This window comes from Solanum lycopersicum, chromosome 4, assembly GCF_036512215.1.
Source record: "Solanum lycopersicum chromosome 4, SLM_r2.1".
NCBI classification, from domain to species: Eukaryota; Viridiplantae; Streptophyta; class Magnoliopsida; order Solanales; family Solanaceae; genus Solanum; species Solanum lycopersicum.
In genome coordinates this window covers 63,572,129-63,589,617 of record NC_090803.1, presented here as the reverse complement: position 1 = coordinate 63,589,617, position 17,489 = coordinate 63,572,129, and the positions used below count along the sequence as shown (strand labels likewise).

Here is a 17,489-nt window from a genome sequence, read left to right as displayed (position 1 = left end):
CTTGGTTAAGGAGGAAAGGAGTACTCCAAAATAAATAAATTTTCAAAAGTAGGTGTCTTTGAGATGCTAACAGCTGAATTAGTATTTAATCAAGTAAACGTGCAAACACTTTCATTAATTCTTTCATATGATACTAATTAATCCATCATTTCACAGCTAAATATGTTATTATTAAGCAATGAAACACATATTCCAAAGTTTTAATTATGTCATATGAAATATTAAGGTGGTGTACAAAAATCCCATTTAACCCAAGATTCTCCCAATCTTTTGCACAGTGAAATAAGTACAAATGATAAATACTAATTCAGCTGTTGGCATCTCAAAGAGGCACAAAACAGTGCATTGAAAAACAAATCTTTCATTTCCAGTGTCAGATGAGAAAACATGAGATACAAAAACACATTTATGTACAATGAACTTCCACAACCCCTACCACAAATATTGTCCTTTCTTCCAACCTGTTATATGTACATATTCAAGTTGCGTGACAAGTTTAATACCACAAAATTCAAAATTCTCGCTTAGGTTCTTAAACTCCGTACCTAGTCAGACATACAAACACTTGAATTGAAACGGAGGGAGTACCAATCATGCAGTTTCATAATACTAATAATTCACCTGGAATAGACTTTCAATAATGCAAGCCATGAATAATTATATCAACAAACGCGAAACGAGATGGCAATAGACAAGAAGATCTGATGTTAATACACAAATAATTGAGGCATGGTCTACACAACAACTCTAAACAGACACAATAATGTTACCAGCTGTTATGAACAAATAATTGAGCATGTGGAACAGAGTTCATAGTTTATGAAGCTAAATTCGACATTGATGCAATGTGAGGTAAGAGGTTAGTTATTTCGATAACTACAACCCGATGAAAAATGTGGAGGACACATTTATTCATACAGTAATAACAATTTCTGAAGTGCACACGCATACTTAATCAAACGACAAACGTTGGGTCTAAAGTACACACTTAAGGGAACTTAAACAAGCAAATACACTTAGAACATTACTAAATTACCTCTAGAAGAGCTCTCAGTACACAACACACATTAGTTTGCAGACAAACTCCAATATCAAACGGTTTTTTAAATAGACATGATAAAAAAAAACTTAAAAGAGGACATATATTACGCAAATATAAAAGAACACCATGTCGTAATCAGGTAAAGCATCTACCCATGCTGAGCTATCCAAGACCAACAACCAGCTACTGTTCATGCCTTTAAAAAGGATTCAAGTTTATGAGCTCTTCACCCGTTTTTGTGTCTTCCTCGCCTACTAGAAATGCTGGATGGATAGCTTTAATCATGTGTAGATAGGCTAATTTCTGCTCCGACACTTTTCCATAGCCCTTGGGGCTGCACATAAAAATGCACAGAAGTTAGTGGAATTGTAACATGTTTCCGTTTCGTAGGTAATCATTCATACCTTAGGAGCAGGAGTTGGTCGTTGAAATGTTGCAACCAATACCAAAAATTAAACTAGAGTTGCATTACCATAGACTAAACACACTTAAAGATTAATAAAAGACCTATCCCAAGTCTGCACACAAATCAGCATATGGAAATGCATTATTGGGTAACAGAACTTTTGGGGAAATTATAACAGCTGAGTTTGTTATCCCCTTTGCCCTTTTATAATGAGATAAAGCTGACTAACTCACATGTTTAAAACAGCAATAACTGCATAACACTGCCCATAGATTTACAATAACTTATAGCTCGTTTCCTTTCGGTTTTGGGACTACATTAACCATTCTCCTTCACTCTCCATCCTCATCTCTCACAGATGCAGGTGTGTCCTGCAATGCAAATGAACCTACCACCACCATTTCAAGATGCCTAGCCTACCTTGATGTCCTAAATCTTTCTATTGCCGCTTGACAAATAATAAAATGAGGCCAGATCCATAACAAATGTAGTTCTGTCAGGCAAGCAATTCTCTAATACTTAACGCTACTTGAAAAAATGCATCACGGTAATTCAGAGAACTTTCATGACAAACAGCTGGGTGGGAGAATTCCTAAACCAGCATTTCATGACTTCTAATTATTTCTTCAATAATATCTTTTAAATATGAAACTTGCAAGGAAGTTTTGTTTCAAATCATAGAAAGTAATCAAGATTCACAGAAATCAAATGTTGAAACCAGATAATTCTGCGTTACAGTTTGTATATTTCTATTTATCACCAAGTAGTTGTTTTTCCCCTTTTTTTCTACCCTCCCGGAAGATCACTAGTATTCCCACTAACACTCCAGCATGACTCGAACTCTAAACCTCAACCTACCAGTTGATGGTGGAGGTGCTGAACCACTTGAGCAAGCCCCACATCTCTCGCCAAATGGTTATGCATGTCAAAATACAAAAACAGAAGTACAAGCCCTAAGAACAAGGTCGGGGGAGATGAAGGAGGAGACGGTCTTTCTTTCCGTTTTTCATTTTGATTGTGTGAATGAAGAGGTCTAAGGCTCAACAAGAGATACTCACCCAGGCCAATGGCATCTGAACCTTTCATGATCCTCAACCTTTTGCAAGTATCGATAAACATCCTACAACATGAAAATATTAGGAATTAAAAGCATGGTCATCGTCAAATATACAAACAATCAAACAGAAACTACATTCAATAAAATTTATTACAAGTCTGAACCTAAGATATTAGAACTTGCAAAGAACAGCCCTTAATAAATGTACTACTGGTATTTTTATATGGTCCAAGAGAGAACAGATTCAAGAAAACAATATGTTCAGGTCTACCATTGTTATAGTAGACCACCAGATTCATCATTGCAAAAGAACAAAAAAGAAGGGAGATAAAGCGAACTAGAGAGAGACAGAAAGAGGACTAACTCCCTGAATCAAGCTGTGCAAATTACATGGAATAGCACCACTAACAATGGGACACATGTGAAGCAAGAGTTGAATGTCACACGGATTATTAGGCATTTTTTCCCAAAGCAGCGCAATCGCTATCTAACACACACTAGCAATATCATTGAATCCTAGTTGAGTGTCAAACCAACAATGATACCAAATTCTTCTAGTTACGTTTATCATCCCTTAATCCATTGGCATTATCAAAAAATCAGATTATTATTGGTTTTTCTATTCATGCTAGAGATAAGAAATTATAATCCATAACTGAAGGCAGCATGAATCTTGATTGATAAAAATCCTGACTACATGCTTAACCATGGCAAATATTTTCATACATAGCATTATACACATACAAAATGAGCCATGAGTTTTCTAAAATGGTAAGTAGTAATGATGGCCCTCAAAATTAACTTGCTGATTTATTAATTCAATCAGACTTCATTATAATCAATCTCCTTAAAAGCTCTATCAATCAAAAAAAAAAAAGATCTTCCTTGTAACACAAGGCCAAACCTACCTGAACTCTTACTGCATGGCAAGGCTTCTCAATTCAGAGAACCTAATTATGGGTCAGGTTTGAGATTTCCGCTTTAATTTAGGACTTACTAGAGCATCATTGCTCTCTATGCTTGCAGTTATACAAGAACTTGTTTAACTTCCTTAAGATGAGGACTGACTAGTCTAATTTTATTTCTGAATCTGAAGATGAGTTGTATTTACTATCAGTTGCACCAAGTCCACATTTACTACTAAATCCACACCACATGCACTATATTCTTCTTTTTATCTCAATGGAAAAAGCATACAACCAAGAAATAGGTTGGCCGAAAATGTAGTAAACTATACCAAACAGTGCTAAACGGGAAGAAAAGAAAAAGGAGTTGAATTAGCAAGAGCTTACTCCCAGGGGACATCACCGACAAGCATCCAGTCCCCATCCTTATCTTCGTAAGTGAGGACATACTCAGATCCATGAAGCAAATCCTTCAATTTGCTCTCACTTAACATATCCTTCCCAGGAGCTCCATGAGATCCATATTGACCTGTCATAACAAGGAAGTAGCAGTAACTAGGGCAATGGAAAAATCATGAACATGTATCTTACTATTTTAATCCAATCAATGAAATTATGAGCTACTAAAGGCTCCAAAATAGCTAACCTATTGTAAAACAGCTGAACATTTTTTCAAGAGCAGAAGATAGCTCCTGGTATGCAGAACAGGTTCTGAGGTCCACTTTCCTCAAATAGGGAGCACCATCCATGCTGACCTTAATAAAAAGAGCTGGTGAGCCAGCTTTTCCGTCAACCTCTTCGTTATTCTTCGAGGCAGAGGCTAGAGTGTTCTTTCTAAAAGATCGAATGGGTGGCCAACCAACAACCTGTGCCCTAAAATTAATCCAAGATACAGATTAGACATTTTGTACAATCATTATCCAAATATCACACTTCTTACTCCTAGTGGGGAGATACTCACTTTGTAGCAGGGGCACCACTGCCCGCACGGTTTGAGGCATCATTCACAGCAGAAGGCCTCTCTGGAACTGTACTCTGAGTATTAGCATCTTTCATTTTAGGTGGTTGCACACGTGAGGTCTCCTTTGTATCACCTGCTTTCACACCGGAATTCGACAGAAACTTCCCCTGTAGGATAGATTATGTAACTTCAATTGCAGCTTTACCAAAAAATGAGTAACCTTATTAAAGAAATGATAGTTCACCTCTGAGAATCCATCCATAGCGTCTGAAAATCCTCGTTTGTTGCCACTAACTACTGTTTTCTGCGATACCGAGAAAGCAGTATCTTTGGAAGGGTGCAAGGGGAAGAGCAGCTTCTCATCAACCTTTGTCGAAATCACAGGGCAAGTCTCCTCACCTCTTTCGGGAGACTGAGATCCAGGTAGACCGAGCCTGAGCTCCGTTGCCTTGAGATTTAATCCACACCCATTATTGTCCTCTGATGAGGTGGAAATATTACAGCTGTCCACCGACGAACAATCAGATAGACCCATATAGTTTCGCTCTTTAAGAGCTGATCCTTTTATGCATATGCTTCCTAAGGAAGTTGAAGAAGCCAGTAGAGTTACATTACTCTGGCCCTCCTCCTCCCCAACACCAAGGAGCGGCGGAGACATCACAATTACAGATCACTCTAATAATCCTGCACAGCTCATTTCAAGAAACAAAGTTATTAACATAACACTATTCAAGATCAAAATTTACAACCTTCGATTAGACTAAAAAAACCATTCAGAATGCATTGAGCATTTAGGTGTTTAACATAAAAAAACAGGATTAGTATGTCATAACTCCTACAATCCTGGGAATTAAATTACTACAGGTTGTTTATATAGATGATTCCTCAAATAGTCACTCAACTAATTGATATTATCTCGGAAATAACATTCTTTGTTGAAATTTTTTTGAAAATCAAGAAAAAGGATGACTTTCTAAGATAATAACTCAAACTATGGGAAATCAACCCTAAGCAAAATACATAGCAAAGTAGATTTCAAGGTAAACTCTTTTTTAGTTTTGGGTAATTTATCAAATACAGACATTAATGTACTAGCAGGAAAAAAAAAAAAAAGAAAACCCTCTCTTAAAGCAGCTACTTTTGCCCAGAAAAATTCAGCAGAAGAGAAAAGGAAAGATCATAAGCTTTTCAAAAGGAATATTCCTCATTTCAAAAGCAAACAGCAGGAAAATAATTAAACAAGAACCAAAAACTAAACTTTACCCAAATACCTCAAAGTTTAGTTCTTTAATACAAAAACAACACCCCTAAGACCCCCCCAAAAAAAAGTTCTTACCTTCACTCCTACAAGTTAAAAGAAAAAAATACCAAAAATCCTTCATTTTCACAAGTTACAACAAGTATATACGGTTCAAACAGAAAAAAAAAATCTGATTTTTTAAACAAAAAGCAAAACAAAGAATCACTCAACAGATCTACAAACTCATATGAAACAGAGAACAGATCACCCCCAAACCACAAACTTCCCAAAAACCAAAAACAAGAAAATTTCAAGAACATGCAAAGAAGAAACAACCCCAAAGTCAAAATTTCAAGATTAGCTAAAAAAAACCAAGATTAGCTTTAAAAAACAAGAAAAAGATTGAATTTTTTCTTACCTGTGGGAACCGAAGTTGTAAATTTGATGTTGGAAGAGAAAACCCAAGTAAGAAAAAGCTTATTAGCAGCAGTAAGAGAAGAAGGAAGAAGGAAGAAGAAGATGATGGTGGAGTAGTGAGGCTATTTTTTTGGTAGCAGAAAGAGAGAGAGAGGAAAAAAAAACTAAGGACCCTCCATTTGGCAGACAGTAACAAAAGCTTATTTGCTGTCCTATGTGAAACTCTAGGCTCATTTTAAAATTAACAAAAAGTACTTACCAAAAAGATAAAAGAAAAACTAAAAAAGACATTTAAAAAATAAATAAAAAGGAGGGATTTGGTTCATAATGTAATTATTATATAGGATTATAATTTTTTTGAATTAATTTAGTTTACTTGAGAGATAAATAAAATCAGAGTTCTATTTGATTTTTAAAAGTACTTTTTTAAAATATTGAAAATTGGATTCTCTAATTATACGATGAAACGTATTTTTTTAAGTTTAACTCTGAAAAAAAAAGTTTTAAAAAAAAATATTCATGATCAAGTGTCTCCTTAGAGTAAAATTTGAATTAATTTAAATACAAAGAATACTTGAGTTATATATTTTTTTCTAATAAATCTGAATAAAAATTTCGGAAATTAATAATCAAATGAAAATTTTAATTCCTTTATAAATCGAAGAAATGAGCAAATCATAATTCATAAATAAGATATCAAATTATCATGATGTGTCGTATTAAAAAAATTATATATATCTATATTTTTTTAATAAAAAGTTCTTTATTTTGTGATTACAAATTCTATAATACATAATATTTTGAACGTTAATTTATGACGATGAAAATAAAAAGAATCACTTTATTTGATATTTTCACAATTGAAGTTAGAGTTCCATTTAGTTATATTTTTACGTGAAATATAATTTAAATAGGATTATATTACTTAAAAAAAAAATAGGATAAACTAGAAAAAAGAAAAGATAAAAAGGTGATAACAACATTTTGGGTGTTCTTTAAATTTCAAATACAAATGATATTTGGAATTTTCATTGTCAAACATGGATATTCAAATAAGATGAAGAAATAATCAAAAAGGATAAAAAAACAATTATCATGGCTAAACCGATCTTTAATATAACTTTTTTCATATAATAAAGATAATTTCCTGAACATTAGTCATTTTTTTGTAAAAATAAAAACGATCAGTTTAACCATGATAAAATATTTTAAGAATCAAAAATTTATACTTTTAAAAAAGAATTGAATTGACGGTTTAAATCATAATTTCTTTTTGTGTGTATTTGTTTTTTTAGGGTAATGGGGAAAAGGATAGGGAAAAAAAGACGTTTTCTTTTTCATAATAATACCTTTAAAAGTGTAATTTTCATCAATTATGGGAAAGTTATAACATAAATATACTTTCTTAGCTTTTTGGCTGGTCTAAAAAGAGTAAAGTTTGGGTAATTTAAAGATATAATTGTCGTGTGAGAGATTAAAATAGAAAAAATTGCATTGATCGAGGATAAATAATTTTTTTAAAATGATATTTTAGTGATAATTTCTTGGAAACAAGAAAATATGATGTTTAGTAAAATTTAGTTAAATTTTTCTAAAATTAGAATAATATAACGTCTACGGTTTTTATATGAATTTAGCAAATTTCTAATTTGCACTACTGAATATACAGTATAATCAAATCAATTTTTTGTCAGTTCCCATATATTTAAATATTTTTAAATGAAAATTTAAGTTCTGTTTTTACTATAAACATAATGTTCAATTGGTTTTTGTACATAAATATTTCACCTTATTAATAGATAAAAATTTAAATTAATTTTATCTATAAACCATATAATAAAAATTCTATATTAATATTGAAGAATCAAAATAAAAATAAAAGATAATCCATGTACAGATACAATTGACCTGACCAAAGTACACATACAAACACATACTGACACACATGTGATGAAGATGGATGATAGATCTACAAGAAAGGATCAAGAGTAGACAGGACAGACCCCCCCACCCCATACCCACCCCCCACCCACCCACCTAGGTCTGTTTTATGTTTCCAATTTTGTCTAACCATTTAGCCAAAAAACAAAAGAATAATAATTAAGAAAGGTTAACCAAAATAATTACTATTATAGATAATGATATAATAGATGAGATTGTTTCTCCTTTAATTAGAGACTTAAAATCAATTCATACGTAGATATTTCTTTTATATGAAGGAACACTATTAAAATCTTGTGTGGTGTAAATTCAAAATAACCAAACTATACTGTGAATTGAAAAAAAACAAACAATGATTTTTTATTTATGAAAGGGAAAAGGCTTAAATATGCCATCGAACTTCAGAAAAGCTTATTTATGTCATCAGTTAAAAGTTTGACTTATTTATGTCATTACCGTTAAAAAAGAAAGTTACGTTATCTATGTTTGTAATTAAAAATGATCATAATTCTAGAAAAAAAATTGAATTATTTTTTAAATTAAAAAAGTTGATGATATGACCGCATTATAATTGGTCACGTGTCAAAAATGATTTTGCAAAACCATCGTTAAAAAATAACGGCATGAATGAGCCTTTTTTTAATGATAATGGCATAAATAAGCCGAACTTTTAACTGACGACATAAATGAGTCTTTTCTAAAAATTCAACGACATATTTGAGCTTTTTCCCTTTATGAAATTCTATGAAAAATAATTCCAATTAACTTAAAATAAAAATAAAGATATTTACATATTTTATCCTTTCTTAGATTTCATTTAGTTTTTCCAAATTAACATCTTATTTCCAATCCACCAAAATATTTTGAACTTTTTTTAGCATTATTTTAACCTTTCTTTTTCACCCCACAAGAAAATTTACAACTCTGATATGATTAAAAAATAAATTCCAATAGGGAAAAAACAAAAGGATAAATAATTTTGTGGAGGAGTAGAGCTAAAAATAAAAAGAGGAGCATAATAATTATTTTGAGTAGACAAAGAAAAGCAGGCCTCTCTATGGTCAATCCAACAAATTTCAACTACTCCACTCATTACTTCTCCTCTTTATCATTAAAAAAACATATATTAGGAGTACTATACTATTTCTATTTTATATCACATGCTCCATTATTGTCAAAAATAGTTAAAATGAACTCAAAATAAATATGTGTATTAATAATATTAAATTAGTTTAAGTTAATATATATTTTTTTATTAATTATTTGATTTATTTTGTAAAATGAATAGGATTGTAGTAAAATCGGAACAATACTAAATATAGTGTATTAAAATTTTTTTAAAAAATAGTATTAATATACTAATGTCATAATTTACTAAAATGTATAATTACTAAACAAGGAAATAGAGAATATTAAAACTAATATCAATATAATTTTTTTCTTATAACTTGACATATGCTTTTTTTCGTTAGTGGAAATATGGATTATATACAACATAGAGAATGAAATATATATAGGTCCGTTTGGATAGGCTTAATAAAAGCAGTTTTAAAAAAGTACTTTTGAAAGTGTTGAAATTTATTTTTAAAATAAGCAGTTATGCGTTTGGATAAAAGTGCTGAAGTTGTCATGCCAAACATGAAAAAGGGAAAAATGGAAGAAAAAGATGTTAGGGTTATATGAGTAATTTGGAGATTGTATAAAAATATTAAGGGCAAAAAGATAAAAATGTGGTAAACTTAAAACAACTTATAAACTAAAAAAAAAAACACCCCTACCCAGCTTTTAACTTTTGGCTTAAATTAAGTTTTTTTAAACTTAAAATAAGTTATTTTGAGTATTGTCAAACAGTTAAATAAGTCAAAATCCAGTTTTTAAGTCAGTTTGACCAGCTTTTAAGCTGAGCCAAACAGGCTCATAGTGTCATATGGTAATTTTTTTATTTTTTTTTATGTATAAATAACAAATTGAAAGATGAAAACAAGGTTATTTTGGTTGTGTTGTTTGTTTTATCCTTGTACAAGTTACTTCCATGTCAATTTGTATGGGCCAAAAAGTACGATTTTGACATTCCATTGTTTCGAAAAAAAATAATATATGTTTGATTTAATATCACTTAATTTAGATAATAAATCAAAAAATGTACATTAAGCTTCAAAACAAAATAAAAATGTATAATTCATATCATTTCTTTCTATAAACGTTTGGTATAAATTTTAAAAAATGATTGAAGCAACCCAATAAAATCCATTTTATATTTTTCACTCGTATATCTGGCACGAGATGATAAAGAGAAAGCTTCGTCTATCGATGATTGAAAGGGTTATGAATTCCATTGAGTTAGCCCTACTTGATCGAATCAGTCAGCCTCTTCCGTTCCGCCTACGACCCCTTCGGAATTCAAATTCTTGCTTAATTGAAAAAATGTTACTCAAACATCTTATCTTTATAATATTAGTAGAAATTTTTTAAAAATAAAAAATAACTTTTACCTTTCGAGACATTTGACAAAACACACTATAAAAGGCATATAAAAACTCAATCTTTTGATGTTATATTTACCCCTCCAATTAAAGGGAACCCATAGTAAAAAATGCATCGCTCCAATCAAGTCAGTCTCACCGATATGGATCGTGGTGTAGTGATGAAACTGTTTTTTCTTAATTAAAAAATTTAAATTCGAGTCTTGAATGAAAAAAAATTTGATTGATAGCATCACATCTCAATAGACCTTGCAATGTGTGATTCGAATTTTACAGAATCTCTAAACGAGCTTTGGACACCGAATTGAAAACAAAAAAAAAACAAGTTTGTCCCCACTTCTAAAGGGTAAATTAGGAAATCCACATGCTAATTTCTATTTTATTATAATGAAGAAAAGCTAAAGATGATCTTAAAATAGAAAAAAAGATCCATGAATTTCGGCATCTTTTATGGATTTAATGGAGAAAAACATTTGAGTATTTTTTATTATAATAAAAAGAGTATATTTAATAACATTAATATAATTAAATCATTGATTAAGCCTTGTAATTCATTGACAGCCCGCAAAACAAAAAAAGATTAACTTTGAGTTGTATATCCTGGTACCTAAATTTTAAAATTCAATTAGCAAACAGAATGTACTCTTAATAAATTTGCAATAATAATTAATTTTTTACTAAATTATTTGTAGATATCTAAATATATTTAATATATATGAAGACAAAATTTTAATTTTATAGGTTCTGAATTTTATTACGATGATTTCAAGTGTTAATAACATAATTCTAAACTTAATACATACACATGTTTTTGATTAAAAAAAATTAATATAAATACGCTCTCTTAAATAAAAAATTTCTATATTACTATATTCGATCAAATCTATACCCGAACTTCTACTATCACATTTTTTTAACCCTAAATTACATATAGATCCTCCAACATGCTATATTCATATACACACAATCTCTTCAATTTTGATTAATTTTTTTCCATTCTCAATTAAAATTTAAAAAACTATTTTAATGTCAAGGATATAATTGGAAAATAATAATCAACTTTGATACTCGAGTTATTAAAACAAGATAAAATACTATATTTAATTTTAAAAATGGTATATAATAATTTTTCATTTTTATATATATTTTATTAAATATATATAAAAAATAATAATTTTTTATTGCGGTGGTGGGGTTGAATAATAATAATAATATTGTTTTTGTTTTTGTGAAAAAGAAAATAGTTTCGTAAGAGTTACGCAGAAGGAATTAGTTGGGAGGATAAGGAAAAAGGAGACAAAGCAAGAGTATCATGTTTATACTCCCGACAACAAACCCACTTTTTCTTTTTCCTTTGTCCCCTTTAGACCGTGACATATAACTTCCTCCACCCACCCTACTTTGAACGCGTTACTCAATCTTGAGATCTCTGATTAAAAAAATTTATAACTCTATAATCATTTTAAAAAAAATTTCAGATTCGAGATCTCTGATTAAAAAAATTTATAACTCTATAATCATTTAAGAAAAAATTTCAGATTGACGAATCTTTTTTTCTGTAGGAAAATGTTTAGAACTCTATAAATAGAAGAATGTTTCTTCTAACTTAATCAGCATTCACAATGTAGTCTTAAGGGCTTTGAGAGTTTTGATTAGGGGGAGAATTTGTGGGTCACAAGCTTGATATTGAACCTACCATGTATTCTGAGTGAATTGATTGAGGTTGTTTCTCTCTGTATTTTGTACTATCATATTTATAGTAGATTGCTCATCTCCTTTGTGGACGTAGTTCGATTGACCGAACCACGTTAAGTTTTTGTGTCTTTTGATATATTTTTCGTTGTCTTCTTACTCGTGACCTTTCGAGGTTTGCATTACTAGCTTCCGCGTTACATTTGCTTATTTACTACGACCCTAACAATATATTTGGGTAAAATATTAATATTTTCTAAAAATATGTTTTTGTCATTATGAAAAATATGTCGAAGTTATAAGAGATAGATGTAGATCAATGAATATTTAGAAAGGTATGAAAATCGAGGATCGGATTAATGGAGGTTGAAGGGAGATGAATTGCACGCGCTATAAATGGGATTTGGACTGTTTAAGAGTGGCATAATTAAAAATGAATGTTTAAGAGAATTAATGATGATTAAGTTGTACCACTATCGCACGCTCGCAATGACATGGCATCATCATCATGCATGTCTATCTTCTCCATCATCATACGGCACACACATACCATGCCTACTAACCTTCGTCATTCACATGTCATCATTATTCTACTTGAGATTTTAGGGTATAATATTAGCTCTGATTTTCTTATTTTATTTGAAATTTTATGGCACTATACTAAAATTTGTAGAATTATTTAGAAAATAATCTTGACTTCTTGTATGTATTTTATATATGGTTAAACAAACTTATACTATTTAATAATTCGTTATAGTTATGGTTTGATATGGTTATCAATGGGACTAACGTTATACAATAATTATGTGGGTTGACTCAAGTTTGTATAATTAGTCACGTTTGTATATGTATAATTCGACAGAATATACAAATACACATGTCTAATATACAATTATCTAATCAATATAGATATACAATTCACCTCTCTCCTACTCTTTCCCCTCTCGCTCGCATCTTTACTCCCTCTATTTATCTTGTTTGCCATATATACAAATGCATATGTATAATATACAATGATTTAACCGATATATATATATATATACAATTCGCCTCTTCAACTTTCTGACCTCTCTCGCTCACCTCTCTCCCAATCTCGTTCACCTCTATCCTCCCTCTCTCAATCTCTCTTATCATATATACAAATACACATGCATAATAAATAATATCTGATCGATATACATATAAAATTCACTTATCTCCCACTCTTTGCATTCTCTCTCCCTTTCTTCTTTCTCTCCATTCTCGCTCGCTTCTCTCTTCCCTATAACATGTAGCGACAAATTGTAATTATCAAACTATAGCTATAGGGAGTAATTAAGGTATTTTGACTGGCTATATATCAAAGTTCTTCCTAAGATGATTATATGCATAATACATAAAATATATATATGATGCTTAACTTGACGTTTGTTGGCAACTATGATCCTTAACTTTCAATTTGCACAAGTAGACACTTAAACTTGTAGAAAATTGAATAAGTAGACACATTTGTCCTACATTACATAATACACGTAGTAGACAAAATTTCCATATAGGGTGTCATATATGATGTTATATTTTTTTTCCTTTTTTAATTCCTTCACACTCTAGTAGGTGAGTGAACTCACTTCCTTTGTCACGTCATCTCTTAAGGTTGCATTAAATTCACTTTAAAGATGTTACGGGGGTATTAAACGTCCGTATAATTTAAGTGCTAAAGTAAATTACGATCTCAAATTAGAGTGTTTTTTCTGTATTTTCTCTTATGTTTACTATATTATTAAGAATAACGTACAAAATAATAATAGAAGAGATCATTTCCATTCAAATTATATAGTATTAATTGATCACATGATCTGTGTTAAACTCGCTTTATGAAGCTAATTAAACTATGTTATTCTAAAATAAGTAATAAAATGAACTTTCAACATATATCCATCTCGTTAGGGAAAACATTTTTTTTAGTGAGCCACATTTTTTTTGTATTAATGGAGGTCATAATATGACACACGAAAAAATTGAAAGGAATTCAACATCAACTATATAAATACATAAAAAAATATACTTAATAACCATTGAAGAGAACTCTGATAAGCCCTTGACTATATATACTAGCTCCACCCCTGCCTACGTATCACATATTTAAATTAATCAAACTTTTACATAAATACGATACACAGAAGAAATCGAAATAAAATGAAATGAAATCTATAGTATTATTAAAAAAAAAAAAGAGTAGCCCTACAGATAACTCACAAATTAAAGTATATCTGATTATAAGCTGTCACTATGTGTAACATTATTATGGTGAAATATTTGCAAGGAGTGCACAAACAAAATGAAGAGAAATTAATAAAGTGGTGAGTTTGGTATGGTGGATTATATATTTATTGAGAATTGCAGAGAGACAAAGCAAACTTTTTAGCAAAAATGAAGGGTATTTGTGGCTGACAAAACAGTATAAAGTTGCCATGTTTGCTGCATACTATAGAGAGACAAAATGAGTGAATTTTAATCTATTTTGTTTTTTCTCTTCACAATCTCAAGTTATTGTCCCTTTTAGTTTTGCAAAATGATATATAATAATTACTAATTAACAGCATGTTTGGCTCAGCTTAAAAGCTGGTTTTTGACTTATTTAACTGTTTGGCAATGCTCAAAATAGCTTATTTTAAGTTAAAAAAAATTTATTTTAAGCCAAAAGTTAAAAGCTGAGGTAGGGGTGCTTTTTTATTTTTAGCTTATAAGCTGTTTTAAGTTGACCACATTTTTATCTTTTTGTGCTTAATATTTTTATACAATCTCCAAATTACCCATATAACCCTAACATTTCTTTCTTCCATTTTTCCCTTTTCACGTTTGACATAACAACTTCAGCACTTTTATCCAAACGCATAACTGCTTATTTTAAAAATAAGTTTCAATACTTTTTAAAGTACTTTTTTAAAGCTGCTTTTATTAAGCCCATTCAAACGGGCCTAAATTCAATATTATGAAATATGAAATTAGCTAAATTTTATTGCTAAAATATACTTAGCTAATTGAGTTTTCTTTAATTTGTCGTTAATCTATAACTAAATGAGATTCGTAAGTTAGACACTTTCACTTAAAATTTTTTGAACAGGTAGATATATGACTCCTACCTGACTTAACACACATCGAACACTACGTAAGTTGAGAATTGTCACATAGGATGCGTGTGTCTATTTGTTCAATTATAATAGTTTATGTTTCTACTTTTGCACATTCAAAGTAAGAGGGTATAAATGCATACTAATGCCTGATTAAAAAACATATTTATGTACTATGTCTTTTTATTTTCTAGCGATGAAAAGCATTGATTCTAAAAATAGGAATCATGTTGTGTATTTGTCAAACTTATACGTTGTCTCTACCTTAATAATTTATAGGGTAAGAATTTGCATATACTCTTTATCTCCTGGTCCTATTTGTACGTAAAATTATATTAAATATATTATTGTTATTTTGAGTTTTTGGTTAGTAGATCCCACCATAGTCCAAGTACTCTTTTGCAATGTACCTATATACATTCTAGTAGAAACTTTATAGATTTAGCACAAACAAGCAAAAGTAGTACTTAAAAAAAATATGAGATGACTTTCAAATAGCAAATAAAGAGAAAAGGTGAAGATTTCATCATCATTACATGTCCTAATTCCTCCTCTTTATCTAAAAACTATCTCCAAATATTAGAAAAATTCAATAAAGAAAATGATTATATAAATATCTTATGTATTTAATTAATAATTTTTTGGTAAAGGAACATTATAATGCTAGATCACTTTAATTATTTTTCCTTTTAAACTTTGCATATTTATAAATAAAAAAGGATTATTAAGTTCACTACGCCGAAAGAAGCACAAGAGACAAAAGGAGATGGACATAAAATATTATGAGCAACCTAAAGCTAGAAAGGTTTAGTATGGCATTGTGTCTATAATTTTATATATATTCATTTATTTTATTTTAATTTTTTTATCATATTGAAATTCGATTAAATTTAAATTTACGTTAAATTTTTTTATATCGAAGGTAAAACACTTTCTAACAAAAGAAATTTCGTATCCAACGAGACTCAAACTCAAGACCTCTTAGTTAAAGATGAAGAAGTACTTATTACTCCATAAAAAAAATGCGAAGTGAAAACATTTACCCATAAAAAATACTATGACATAGTAGCTAAGACAGTTCATTTTTAAATTAGAAATCTTGAATTTGAGATATACATTTGTGCATTAAATTCACCTTACTTTTATTAGTTTCGTTCATGCTTGTATTTATTTTTAAATCATTTTAGAAGAAAAAAAGGTTCACCAACTACCACATTAATTTAGAAAATTATTGAATGTGACATAGTGTTTCCCCGTATATTAAAATAGTACTTATTTACAGTATAGTTATTTATTTTATATTATATAACTGGTTCTTAGAATTAATTTGGTCAACCCAGTCACAATCCACACGTGTGTTATACTGATAGTTGAAAGCTCCATTTCAAAAATTTGACAAGCTCAAAATTCACTCAAAAACTATATACTATGTGATTTTATTTTCTAATTTTGACAAAGTTTTCCAAATAGTATTACACATCATTTCCCTCTTTAAATCTAAAAATAACATGTGGTTCTAACCATGTATATTTATGCGACAAGATAAATATCAAAGCTTTACAAATTTTAATATGTGAATAACTAACTTACTATAATCAACAATCAAATAACTCTTCTCAATTCTATTTCAATTTACATCGGAGTTCAAGTTCAAATATGTGTTGTTTCGTGCAATATATAGCTCTATTCGGGAAAAACACTTTTTATCAAAGATTTTTTCATACTCAGCACTCGATCTAAATTACATTCAATTTCACGACATGTAAAACACCATTTGAGGGAAGCACTCCCTGCCAAATATTTTGTTGAATTCAGGGCTTGAACTCAAAAAGTAAAGTTAAGCCCTGAACTCAAACTTCGGATTAAAAAGAAAAATAACCTCATCCACTCCAATACATATCAAAAACATCATTTCTCCCTTCACAAGATAAAAATAAGAGTACATGTTACTATTTTAAAAAAAAATTATTTATAAAATTATACTGATAATATTATTGCGATATTTACGAGGATGGGTTTTAATTGGACACAACTTTCGGTTATCTTCATTGAATTAGCATGGGTTTAGTGATGAGACATGATTGTTCTCTTCATGCGACAAATACATTTAATACTTTTGTCTTTCATTACCAAAAATAGGATAGGATAAAACATTGCATTCATAACATGTCTCTTCTAAATTTACACTAATGAATTATATAGTACTACAATTTCCATAATCATACAAATTCAACT

General features: G+C 29.9%; 1 protein-coding gene across 1 annotated transcript; it reads right to left on the bottom strand.

Annotated features, from left to right (window-relative positions):
• Positions 1-848: 848 nt before the first annotated feature.
• Positions 849-6,261, bottom strand: IAA9 (auxin-responsive protein IAA9). Its single transcript, NM_001278959.3, is given in 7 exon segments — positions 849-1,376; positions 2,507-2,568; positions 3,798-3,939; positions 4,057-4,283; positions 4,372-4,538; positions 4,616-5,055; positions 6,030-6,261. Coding segments are annotated over 6 exon segments (1,050 nt in total). The 5' UTR covers positions 5,030-5,055; positions 6,030-6,261; the 3' UTR covers positions 849-1,338.
• Positions 6,262-17,489: the final 11,228 nt, after the last annotated feature.